Genomic DNA, 12,472 nt, shown 5'->3' with positions numbered 1-12,472 from the left:
TCAGGATAGTAATATATGTATCTTTGTGTCATAATCAATAATTAAAACTACAAAACTACTGCTCAGTATAAGTATAAGAAAGTATATTTAATTGTGTTTGAATTCTTAAACAATTAAAATGAACAGACAATCTTGGCTCTGGTATTACATGTTGTGTGCTTTGGTCATTTTGTTCGTCAACTCCCTGGTTATAAAATAGAGATTATTATTTGAATGAAATGCCCTGTGACACTTAGTTTGTGTGTCATCGTATCTCATCTCACTTAACATGATAAAGCTTTAGGTAATATTTTTACATTTTTCACAAGCTATTTCCCACAAAAGAATAGTGCACAAAAGTGGAAACACTTGAAATAAAAGAAAAATGACTTCCATTTGTCTCCGCTGTTTTGTTCAGATTCTAAAAATAAATGATCCACAGCTCCTCGTTCGGTCGTTGACGTCATTTAGGGGTTTTATTAAAGAATGTAACTGTTTCACAGATAATTACTTAGAGAAGGTTAAGGTTGAAACAGGAAGTTATGATTATTTTTGTTTGCTGTGACTCTTACATATACATTAATATGTTTGTTTGCTCTCATTTGCATATTAATCATAATCGGAGATACGCAAAATTAGAGAACTGGAGAGGGCTTATGCAATTTATTTTCAAATCAGCTTTAGCATCTGTTCTTCATTGATGAGGCATGCCTCAATCTTTTCCATTTCCATGCCAGCAGAAGTAGCTGTTGGTTTCTTTACAAGTAATCTAAGTAATTTATAAGGTCACTTGCTGGTTTATCATTGGACTAAATCCACTTTTTCATGACTAAACGAGTATAATAATATATATATTTGTATCATGCATAGTCACCAAAGAGAGGATTCAAGCATGTACTTATAACCATGACTTGGTAATTATGCTTACTGATACTCAGATACATGTCACTCTCCGTAGACAGACACATCAATGTCTATGTTCTGTAAATGACCTTATTAAAGGTGATATTCAATTCATCATTAGGACTAGGGCCGTGAACAGATTTTTGCTACACAATTATTGTGGCCCAAATAATTTACTATATGTTATCAATAGTTGTAGAAACTAAAAGGATAATACTAAAATGCTCAATCAAATTCATCTTAAACTTTGAATATTGTGCATTTTGTCTTGTGTTTGGCAAAAAATTACACTTATGATATGAGTTTAGGGAGGTGGAGAGAGAGTCTGCAACATAACTATAAAAGTGTACACAAAAAAATTACACAACTGAATTGTGAAAAAGCAATCAGATGAATCAATAAACTAAAGATCCACATGGCCTAATATCTGCCATCAATACAAGGTCATTATCTACTGAAACAAAATCACTTGTGGGGAGCGTACAGTAGCTACTGTACTTTACCACCATATGTGTATATTAACATGATATCAGGATTTCATATTAAAAATATTACAGTTATTGTCAATACTAGTATATCACAACACCCCTAGATATGATTTAAAGACACATGGAAGCCACAATTGTATTGAAATATTACTTACTGCAATATTCTGGACAACATGCCCTCAACGCATCGAGATCCCCGTTTGATTTATAACTCAATGTGTCATTAAAGTGCACTTCCACCAGATTAGTGAGTGGTATCCACTTTCAGACGAATGAAAACTGTGGACACAGTTGATATGTTCTTGTACAACAAGGGTTTTCGAGGTGGAACCAATTGCATTTTGTTCACGCTTCGTCAGTGTGAGCTGGTGGTGTAACAGTCTTTGACCAGTGAACTAGAAAGTCAAATTCAAAGGTAGATGTAATCATCTAATTTATGCAAAACTTTTTTCTCTGTGTAACCATCACGACACCTATCATAATCCTTTCAACCGAGTGCTGAATACACACTCTCCATGTAATCCTCATGTTCATCCAACCCTTTATCTGTTGCAGTTTCTCCATCATGTGGCAACAGAATGAACTGCAGACTGTGTTTTTATATAGTCGGTTTATCTAGTATCTGCTAATGCCTGGTTTGAAAAATATTTTTTTTTTTTTATAAGCTCCCATCCAACCTATTGTTTTTAAATTTAAACATAAATTATTCACATTTAACTTCCTTTAAAATCATCATTATACACCTTTGCTGGTGTTGTCACAGCTGTATATTACTCTGTATTTGCAGTCTCCTTGTTTTAAAGGTGCAGCGAGTAATATTTCTGAGGATCTACGAGCAGAAATAGAACATCATATTAGTAGGAACGTTTTTTCTTTGGTGTGTAATAACCTGACAATTATGTTTGTATTACCTTAGAATGAGCTGTTTATATCTACATAAAGAGTAAGTCCTATATCTGCCATAAACTGTGTCAACAATAATGTACATTGTAATGATGGGTTAGGCGGGAACTGTCACAAATTCACACAGGTAAGCTCAAGTGCAGAAGAAACTTCCGACTCTGGGTTTGAGGAACAAATGTTTTTACTTGAAACCAGACTGGTCATGAGCGAATTGACACGAGGGGCAAAACACACAACAATCTGGCAGGGAACAAAGCAAAGCCATTTCCTCAATCAGCTTCTAATGATCGAATGGGTTGTACAAAAACACAATGTTATGCCAAGGTTTGAACAGATTTCATTATTTCTCATGAGAGATTTCTGCATTACACTGTCCTTAAGTTGGTGAGGTTGTAAAAAAAGGTGACGTCACCATGTACCTCCAAGCACCAATCTGCAACATTTATCAAAATGATGTGACATTTATCAGATGTGTTGCTTATTATTTCTGGCACTGTCAGTCAACGTGAGTTTTTAAATAATTCATATTGTAAGGAAGTTTTTAACAATACTACTTTAAAGTATGGTACATTGAAGTAACAACTTACCAAATCCATCCATAACATTATCTGTTATCACTAATTAAAAAACTATTCACTCACAAAAACCAGATCACAGAGCAATAATGGTTTTATTTGGATGCAGGTGTGTTCTACATCCAGTCAGTGGTATGGTGTACATTACATCACAGGGTTTCAACCAACCAGACACTCAGCAACAAACAGCATCACTAGACAAACAATCAAAGAGAAGGTAAATGGTGTGACAGTCACACTCCGGTCCCCGCAAAATGACACTCCCTTATTGAGATGTCCTTTTTGAATATTAACATATTAACATTAACTCATGTCAGTACACTAACAGTGTTACACATCTCAGCATATATTCCATGAAAGAAAATGTATGTTGACATCACATTTAGGGCACAGAGTGCCTTCTGACCTTTACAAGAGGACGGTCCATATCAGTCCCTCTATTTCCAACAATACTGCGATGGAGGGAAGGAGCTAAATGACAAGTTACGGCTCAACCACAGCACAGGCAGTTCACACGGAAAAAAAAAAATGTAACGAAATATTCTTAGATGACTCTACTGCACCTCCTCAGGAGAGTACAGTAGTCTTCGGCCTTTCATGATGATTCTTCTGGAATTCAGGACTATCTTTGCACAATATATTCCTTGTGATGATTAGGCGACTGAGTAGCAGTACAAAGGCAAAGATAAAAAGCAACATTATTTTTTAATAAACAACTAATAGACAACATATTACAGTACAAAAAGTAAATATAAAAGTCTAATAAAAATTGCTGTTGTGCACAAAAGGCACTCAAATCTTCTGCTCCACACAGTGTCTCTAAATAATAATAATAAAACAGTATTGTTAAATATTATGATAACTTCACCTTTTTAACTTGTGTGCTTTCTTTATATTTCAATAAACATATACATATATGCTTTTTGTAACATTATCTTCATAGATTTCCACCAGTACTATATGGATAAGCTTAATGATTGTGATATCAAGTATCAACTCTCATAACTCCCTAGAGAAGGTGACAGTATCAAGATAATGCAATACCAGCAGGAACCAGCAGAGGGTGAGTGCACTGTTTGACTTGAAATACTGTATTGCCTTTGTTCTGGCTGTCAGAGCTCTGTTTAGAATCAATCCATTGAGAACACGCAAATATATTCAACTTACATGTATCTCAGTAATACTGCAGCATGTACAGACTGACTGCAGTTGACAGTAGAATTTGGTTTACATGCTAATATTTAAGTTGATTTCACTCAATCAAGCATTGTGCTATTTCACTTTTGTTTTAGCTGCTAATAATATATCATTCCTGATCCTCAAAAATAAAACATTTAATATTGAATTAATTTGTGCGTTTTACCCAGGCACGGCACCACATACAGCCATTGTTTAACTGCTGCAGAATGCGAGTGAGACGTTACAGCGCAAAACATGCAGAACAGAGCAGACTTTTTAAGATGCGGGTAACAAGGTCTCTGGACTAGAGCTGTCAGAATGACAAGAGGTACAATAGATATAAACACTGACATTTTATCTATTTGGTTTTCTTCCATCAAAAGAAATAGTCTACAGCCAAAGCATAACTGTATCTATCAACAAAGACGAAAGCTGTGACAGCTGTGATAACATCTTATTCTCAGGTTTCTCTGGGTGAGTATCACATTTTAGATTTGAGAGGATCTGTCATAGATTTTTTCTTCTTCTATGGATCTTATGCATTGATAAAAATCACCCGAATTAGACTTGAAATGGCAGCAGTTCAAGTTTTGCAAAAAAATTGGCGAGTGAGTCAAAAGTCTAATGAAGGAAATATTTAAGCTTCAGTGTCCATTCAAAAGCAATCAGGTTTTTTCTAAAGTACAATTACCAAATGCATTCTAAGCTCACAGCACAAGGCAAACTACTTTAACTCTATTTCACGCAGTTAAAACAAATGTTTGTATTTTACTGGAGATGATAAGAAGGTGGTTAATGATCTTTATTCTAAGTGCCATTCACAGCCAATCCTTTGCCTTTTTTGTATCAGCCTGTACAAGATTAATGCTTCAAAATGACTAGCTATATATTATGTACAAGGTTACCACAGGATGCCTACAGAACACTAGTTCAGTCTGCCCAACCGTACATGATGGTGGGGCACAACTTGCGTTGCTATGTTCTGGTTAGTATGTCTCAGACTCCAGAGATCATCTCCATGCCAGGATCTTTTTATCTTTTGCTGTGAATGGGATAAGTTCAAGTGCAACATCTAGAGTACCACATTGATGAGAGATTTTAAATAAAATACTTTAAGATACCCACGTATTACTTTCTCAAATATTTGGAAATCTGAAACTTGAAGACAATTAGGTTTCAGACTAATATCTTATGCTTCAAATGACCATCAGAGAAAATCTCACATCATCATCTCTCAATGATGCAAGTCTCTCTAATATTTACCACATTTTATCCGGAATCTCGCATGCAGAAGTATATAATGTCACTAAGTTGTTACTTTGCTCAAAATCCACTGTATTATAGTACACACAGAAAGCATGGCGACTTCAAAGTAAGTTTGTAAGTACAGCCTTTAGGCCTGCAACCTAAATGGTAACCAGACATGGTATTTAAGCTGAGATGAGGTGTTTCATACACATCAGCAGGACTGACTGAACCATCAGCTGGACAACGTGTGCTGTGTGGAATCTAATAGTAAATGTGTTGCTTCACTTGCATCTGTTGTATCTCTGGAATAAGAACGTGGTCACATATTTATGTTTTTTGAAACTGAGGTAAATCTAAATTGTATGTGTTCGTATACACATTTTTTTATTTAAAGTTTCAAAGAGAGTGGAGCTTTACGCTAACACACCTCCACAGCTTCTTCCACCGTTTATCACCATGGTAACATATTATAGGCTCGCTTCAAAAGATTTCCTGAATATATGAATTAAGTCAGGCAGAAAACAGAGAGGAAAATATCCATGTCTGCTTTTTTACACATCAGCACTTATTTCCATTAGCTTTCCCCTCACTTCGGAAGCTTTACAACCTCCCCACCCCTGCTACATGGTACCAGACTTATCTCCAGCATCACTGGATGTATTCATGTTTGAAGCAGCAGCTGCACTGTTACTTGGAAACATCTTCTCAGTGGGAGTCACAGCAGGGCTGCCGACCCCTGAAGAGCTGGAGCTGCTCGAACGCGGCTGAGTAGGAGGAGGGCGCACCGGCCTCATGGGTGGGCGGCGTAGCTGAGCCCCAGCTAGCCGGGCAGAGAGAGCGGGTTTGAAGGTGCTCATCATCTCAGAGGTAGAGCTACTGCTGCGGCGCATGGCTGCATCTGGGTCACGGATCATAATGGTATGCAGAGGACTGCCAGGCTCAGCGCTAACTGGGTTCTTCATGGGCTCCAGAGTGTCCAAGACCACGTCGGGAGCCTGCTTCACGGTGTTCTGTCGCTCCAGCTCACGGAGCTCATGGAGCGCCGTCGTCATCGTCTTCTCTATGTCCTGGTTGAAGAGAGATGAAGATGAGAAGAACAAAACAATCAGAAATAACAGCCAGGTCAGTGAAACATGTAGCATTTAAGACATATACCCATGTGTGATAGTGTTTTAACTAAAAATCATTTTGTTTAGCATTATTATTTACCATTTTCAAATATAGACTGTAGCCTACAGTGTAAGATTTTGACGAAATTATTAAAACATGTTATAATACTAATAATGTTTTATAATGTTGTTTTTAACAAATAAATCACAATCAAACGGCTGCATTTTATATACTGCATATCATTTTGAACTGAACCATCAAAAGCAGTTTGATCCAGTTGAGTAACAGACATGTTATGTTTTTGATGAGTTTGGATCGAATGGCTGCTGTCATTAGCTCACAAGGAGAAGTTTCAATTCAATTCAATTCAGTTTATTTGTATAGCCCAATTTCACAAATTACAAATTTGTCTCGGAGCTTTACAAATGTACACATAGATTCATCCTAAGTCTAAGAGCTATGTTAAGGGGCTAGCAGGAGGGAACCTGATTCACCTGATTCATAAAACTCTGTCAAAGAGGAAGGTCTTAAGTCTACTCTAGTTACCTAAACTGTGACTGTGTCTGCCTCCCGGACTGAGGTTGCTGCTGCTTCCATAATAAACTTGATAACTAAAGGCCTGGGCCCCATTCTATTTTTAAGAACTAATTCTACTTACAAGTAGTCGGGCATTTAGTGAGACGAGCCAGCTAGTCCCAGGCAGCTATAGTGTTACTTATGAAGACATGATGGCAATCAAGGCTTCAAGGAAGGAGAAGAATTTTCAAGAATTGAAAAAGATTTAACTGTGGGAGGGTGGAGAGCCACTGCAGCAGGAGCAGGTGATCTTCTCTTGATGTTTAGTGGAGAACACGAGCTGCAAGCATTCTGGATCAACTGGAGGACCTAAGAGATTTATAGAGAGCAGTATGCTAATAAGGAGCAGCAATAGTAGCACAGGTAAGTAACACGTGAACCAATTTTTCTGCATCTTTTTGAGACAAGATGTGCCTGATTTGATTTTGAAATACGTAGATGAAAAAATGCAGTCTTTGAGATTTGCTTACGTGGGGGGAAAAGGACAAGTCCCGAATCAAAGATAAACCAAGATTTTCTTTACAGTGGTGTTGGATGCAGGGCAATGCCGTCTACAGAATCAAATAGGATTTACTGCTAAAGTCTCTGTAACAGGATAATGCCGTCAATGCAGCACTAAGAACACACACAGAGTCTAACAGAGTCAGGACAGAGGAAATATCCATGTAGCATTTCAGAGTCATTTTCACAGTGGTGCAGTGCCGTTTGTGGTGCTTTCAAATTTTGAATTGAAATTTTGAAATTTTAAAATGCACAAGAAATTTGAACACTTGATTGACAACCTTGCTCAACTTTCTGAGGGAGGGAGAGAGTTAGGAGGTAGATACCTGGGGATCCAGAAGCCAATACCTCAGGATCCAGAGCTTCTTCAGAAGGAGTTTAAGGATAGCGTGGCCTGTGAGCAGAGACACATTGATAATATCTAATAGAGAGCAATAAATAATAGAAAATAGAGATAAGCAATCGCGTCCAAAACGCCTTCCTCACGGGATGGGGATGGGGGTCGAGAGACGGGTAGACGTGAAATAATTGGTCAAAATTGAAAATAAATTGGTCATTAAATCCTCCAAATAATACCTCCAAATAACAACGGTTTTCCACTTGAGCCCAGAATGATTGAGACTGGTAAAATGAAGATTATTAATCTTGTCCTAATAGTTAAAATTAAAATCTTAAAAAAAAAGTTCAACAAAAGAAGTCTACAACTAAGTTTATAGGAAGGCTCGGCTCCAGCTCAGTGACTGTCTGTCAGCCTGGCTACAGTGCGGAAGAGAGCTGTTGTTTATTTTTTTTTTTTTTATATTATATATGGCTGCTGAGGCTCTGGCTTTACGGAGGGTTCTGATATATGTTTTAGACTATCTAACAAACTAACCGGGATTCTTTAGGAATTAGTTGACGCCATATGCAGCGCCATCGTGGACGCTTGCTTCAGTTTGCGGTCTGGAGGTTATACCAGGGAGCAAACCTCTCTCCCTCACACTCTTCTTCTTCAGAGGGCATCGAGTCCAGTGTCATTTCTCAGAGCCTATGGCACTGTCTTCCAGGTTTCAGTTAAACAACATAAATCAATGTGATTATCTGATATTAACACAGCTTTAGACACAGCTTTAGACATGAGAGATGACAGATTTAGAAGACCTATATTTTATTATTTTGTTGCTGATTTTGTTGTGTAATAACTTGTATGGTTTTTGTGTGTATGGTACTCTCTGCTTACTCTGCTTACTTTTGATTTATTTGTATGAGTGGCCGTGACACAGAGACACAGTCTCTACTAAAGTCAAGGGTGGGTAACTTTGTAAGAGGAAGGAAAGAGAAGAGACCATAACTCCCGGTTCTCCCGGTGAACTGGGTTGTCCTGGGTTGTCATAGATTAAGTGATGGATCAACTCATAGAAAAAGAAATGAAATGCCTCCGTCGGATCCAGGATGAATGCCGCTTCCTCTCCAGATCAGGTTTTCCAGAAAGTCTTCCAGTTGTCTTACGTGGCCCCACATTATTCGCTGGGCACCCACCACAGCCAGCGTTTGAAGACATCATTCGCCATATAATACAATTCGTCTGTCTGCAAATTTGGGAGAGGGCCAGAGAAAATTTCAGTGCTCTTTATCACGATATTCAGTTCCATACATCTGTGTCTTTGAGCTGTGTCTGTTTCCGAGCTGCAGTCTGGCCCTGACATTTACTCTGGACTCAGCTGCTGCTCTCAGATTGACAGCTACATCAGGGTCCCTGGCTCCTTTCTACCAAACCTTCTAAATCCTCTTATATTTTACAATTGCCTGACCATCGCCTGCCTGTAACGTGTGTCTACTGAGACCACAGGGCCACCAAACACACACATATATAAACTAGTGCTGTTAACGCGTTATGATTAAATTACAGGATTAATTAGTTAATTTCTTTTAACGCATTTAACGCATGCCAATTGGATTAAAATACGCCTGTTGTTGGTAAAGAAGCATGTCATTTTGTCTCTTCGTGTCGCGATCTCCTTTGACCCGATTGATCCGTAAAATAGTCACTTGCACCCCACTGGTGAGCAAGTTATCACCCTATAAATGTATATATCCGTCTTTTGTCATAAATCTTTATGTTCTCACAAAAATATACCGAGAATATCGGTAATATGTGATTAATCATGATTAATCCACAGAAACCTGTGATTAACCTGATGAAAATTTGTAATCGTTTCACAGCCCTAATATAAACAAATTATATCGAAAGAGTCTGTTTCTCTGTTTCACTTTTGCTATTTTTCCATCAGTTTTTTCTCGTCCTGAAATGTCCCATCTTACCTCAGCCAGAGCTTCAGTCTCCAGTGATGTGTGGTCCCCGAGGCTGCTATGACGCGTGGCCCCCGACACCGGCCTCAGAGGGTGGCCCTCAGGATAGGCCTTCCTGTCTGGGTAATTGATGCTTCCTGCACTGCCAAAGGTGCCAACGCGCCTCTTTTCTGGGCTCTCCATGCGACTCTTGCTGATGGACACCTTGTGGGGGCTGCTGGGACAGGCTGCAGCCCTTGGTGGAGTGTCAGCCACTCGGGTTGGGCTGTTGGTGTCTGTACCACTCCGACGACGTGGAACTGCAGCTCCGTCGGACCGTAGCCTTACCCTGCAGACGGGATCAGAGCCAACCGACAGTCAAACAGGAACATTCCTCAATAGCTCTCACTAGAACTTCTATCACAAAGTGTTCTTCTTATTTGTGTCCACCTCCCCATGACTCCTCCAAAGTTGTAATCAGGTGATTGTTCACACGGTGACGGGACATCATTTTTGGATGAACCCTTGTCATCCAGCAATGGTCCACTGCTCGCTTCACTATCCGCTTTCTGACTGAGGTTATCTGAGAAAGCATCATCCCTGAAAGAGCAGAGGCACTGATGGTGAGCATAAAACACTAACAGGAAGTACATGTACTGGACACTAGTATGACACAATATCAACTGTTGTTACTCACAGGTCTTGTACTACAATGTACTGATGTGGGATAAGGCCATCCACACCATTGTGACGTCCCTCCCACCAGTCTTCAGATGCTCTGTGATACAGAAGCAGAGAGGCTCCCTTTTTGAAGGACAGCTCCCTGGGAGTACGTCCCACGTAGTCGAACTTAGCGATGGCTTCGATCTGTTCGACCTCTGAAAACATATATGTACTTTTTATGTACCAAAATCTTTATCAACTTTAAAATATTCCCCGATATAGATCAACCACATAATTCACAATCCTGAATCATATGAGGTATATGCAGTGATAAAACAAACATAATAGAAAAAACAAGAGATCTTGGACTATATGCTTCTCATTAAATCTTTGCTGTGTTCACATTATTGTTATGAATCAGTATACAATGGTATCTCCAGAAAGTTTAAGTCAATATCACTCTTACATATGCTTGAAGTAAACCGCTAAAATATAGTAATTGCATGACAAACAAATACTTCTGTTCTATTTGAAGTCACAACAAGTCTGATAAATTAAGAGTATTTTGCCAACATTTTAAAAGAAAACCTAGTCTTATATGAAGTGTATGTTACCATGCCAGCCAGCAGGGGTCAGTCACAGTTAACTGCATGTTAACAGCAATCAGCTCTTACTGAGAAAGAAAACAGTTTTCACCCCTAAAAAAGTGGTACAAAGATGTGAAACTGTACATTCTTAGTGAAGAGTGAATGGAGATTTTAAAAAGCTGTTTTGTTCAAATTTGGTTTTAATTCCATGGTAATGAAAATAAAAAAATAAAAAATGATCCATTAAAACGTAACTGCTGCCAGAGGACACCGACTGAACTGGCTACAGGAACTACAGTGCAACACCTGAGACCATAAAGTCACATAAGACCCTCAGTATTGAGGCCTGCATGAGAAGAGTCTGCAGCAGGCAATCAGTCTGTGTTGTCTATTTCAAGTAAGAGCAAGAAAAGGAAGAAAAGGTCAGCAGCCCTCATTACAAATGCAGCCAACAGCACACATGAGGCTCAATGACAAGGTTACCCAAGTCTGACCTCACACACTCAATATACACAACAGTACCTGTGCACTGACTCTTCACATACGAAACCAGAGATATTATTTTGTGTGTTAACCGTGTTTTGGCTTTTGTGCCTGGCCCAGTTATGCATTCAAGGCTCAGAGGAGAATTGGGGAAATACTGCACAAAGGAGAAAGTCTCAGGAGGATTGCTGACTAACACTGAACAAAGAGCAAGAGTGGGGGGAGATGGAGAGGGAATAGAGAGAGGATAGAGACTCTCTTACACACACACACACACACACACACACACACACACAGATCAAAGAGGCAGCACTGCATGTCAACACTGTTTACTCAACTTCAAACACCACAAAGACCTTTGCAATCAGAAGCTGTTGCAGCAAACCTTCCAAGTCGTCTCTGTCAAAAGCACTTCATGAAAAAGGTCTGTCTGTACAGGTATCTTATCCACAAGGACTAGTCAAATAAAAGTGTAAATGTTCTCAAGACAAAACAATGTAATACTATTTGCCATGATTTGAACTTCTCTTAGATTTTCAATGTTTTGTATGCAAAGAATAAAATGGTCACACGTTTAAATGTGTGCAGTATTATCAGAGATAGCATTGTAAGATAGCTTTGATATTGATGACACAGGCAAGACCCACAGTTCACAGATTAGGTTCATAGTTGTTGAGATATTTTATTCTGGACCTGACTGACAAACAGAACAACGGACCAACGTTGCCATCTTTGGGGAAATAGTTGGGTCATAATAATGCCTCTTCTTGGAAAATGACAATATGATGTACTAACCTTCATCACTGGTGTGTGGTTCAGTTCCATTGTCAGCCTCATCAATAGTTCCTGGTTCACTGTGTGGGCTGTCACTGTGGGTGCGAATGCAAATGAAAAGTCATCGCTGTGTAGACATTAACCATTATCCATATTTGTTTTATGAGCATTAAATAACACACCTTCCTCTGAATTAAAAACAACTGTAGTCTTAACAGAACTGTACTTCACTAAA

General features: G+C 38.8%; 1 protein-coding gene across 2 annotated transcripts in view; it reads right to left on the bottom strand.

Moving 5' to 3' along the window:
* Positions 1 to 2,924: 2,924 nt before the first annotated feature.
* The window catches only part of srgap3 (SLIT-ROBO Rho GTPase activating protein 3), a 54,220-nt gene continuing 44,672 nt past the window's right edge, over positions 2,925 to 12,472 (bottom strand). For both annotated transcript variants that reach the window (XM_056437872.1, XM_056437873.1), the window contains 5 exons: positions 12,259 to 12,332; positions 10,428 to 10,608; positions 10,181 to 10,330; positions 9,764 to 10,079; positions 2,925 to 6,342 (listed from right to left, as the gene is read on the bottom strand). In XM_056437872.1, the coding sequence (XP_056293847.1) occupies positions 5,896 to 6,342; positions 9,764 to 10,079; positions 10,181 to 10,330; positions 10,428 to 10,608; positions 12,259 to 12,332 (1,168 nt within the window). In that variant the 3' untranslated portion in view covers positions 2,925 to 5,895. The remainder of the gene's footprint in view (positions 6,343 to 9,763; positions 10,080 to 10,180; positions 10,331 to 10,427; positions 10,609 to 12,258; positions 12,333 to 12,472) is intronic.

The sequence above is a fragment of the Pseudoliparis swirei genome, chromosome 18 (genome assembly GCF_029220125.1).
Source record: "Pseudoliparis swirei isolate HS2019 ecotype Mariana Trench chromosome 18, NWPU_hadal_v1, whole genome shotgun sequence".
Lineage (NCBI taxonomy): Eukaryota > Metazoa > Chordata > Actinopteri > Perciformes > Liparidae > Pseudoliparis > Pseudoliparis swirei.
This window is presented reverse-complemented; position numbering and strand designations above follow the sequence as displayed.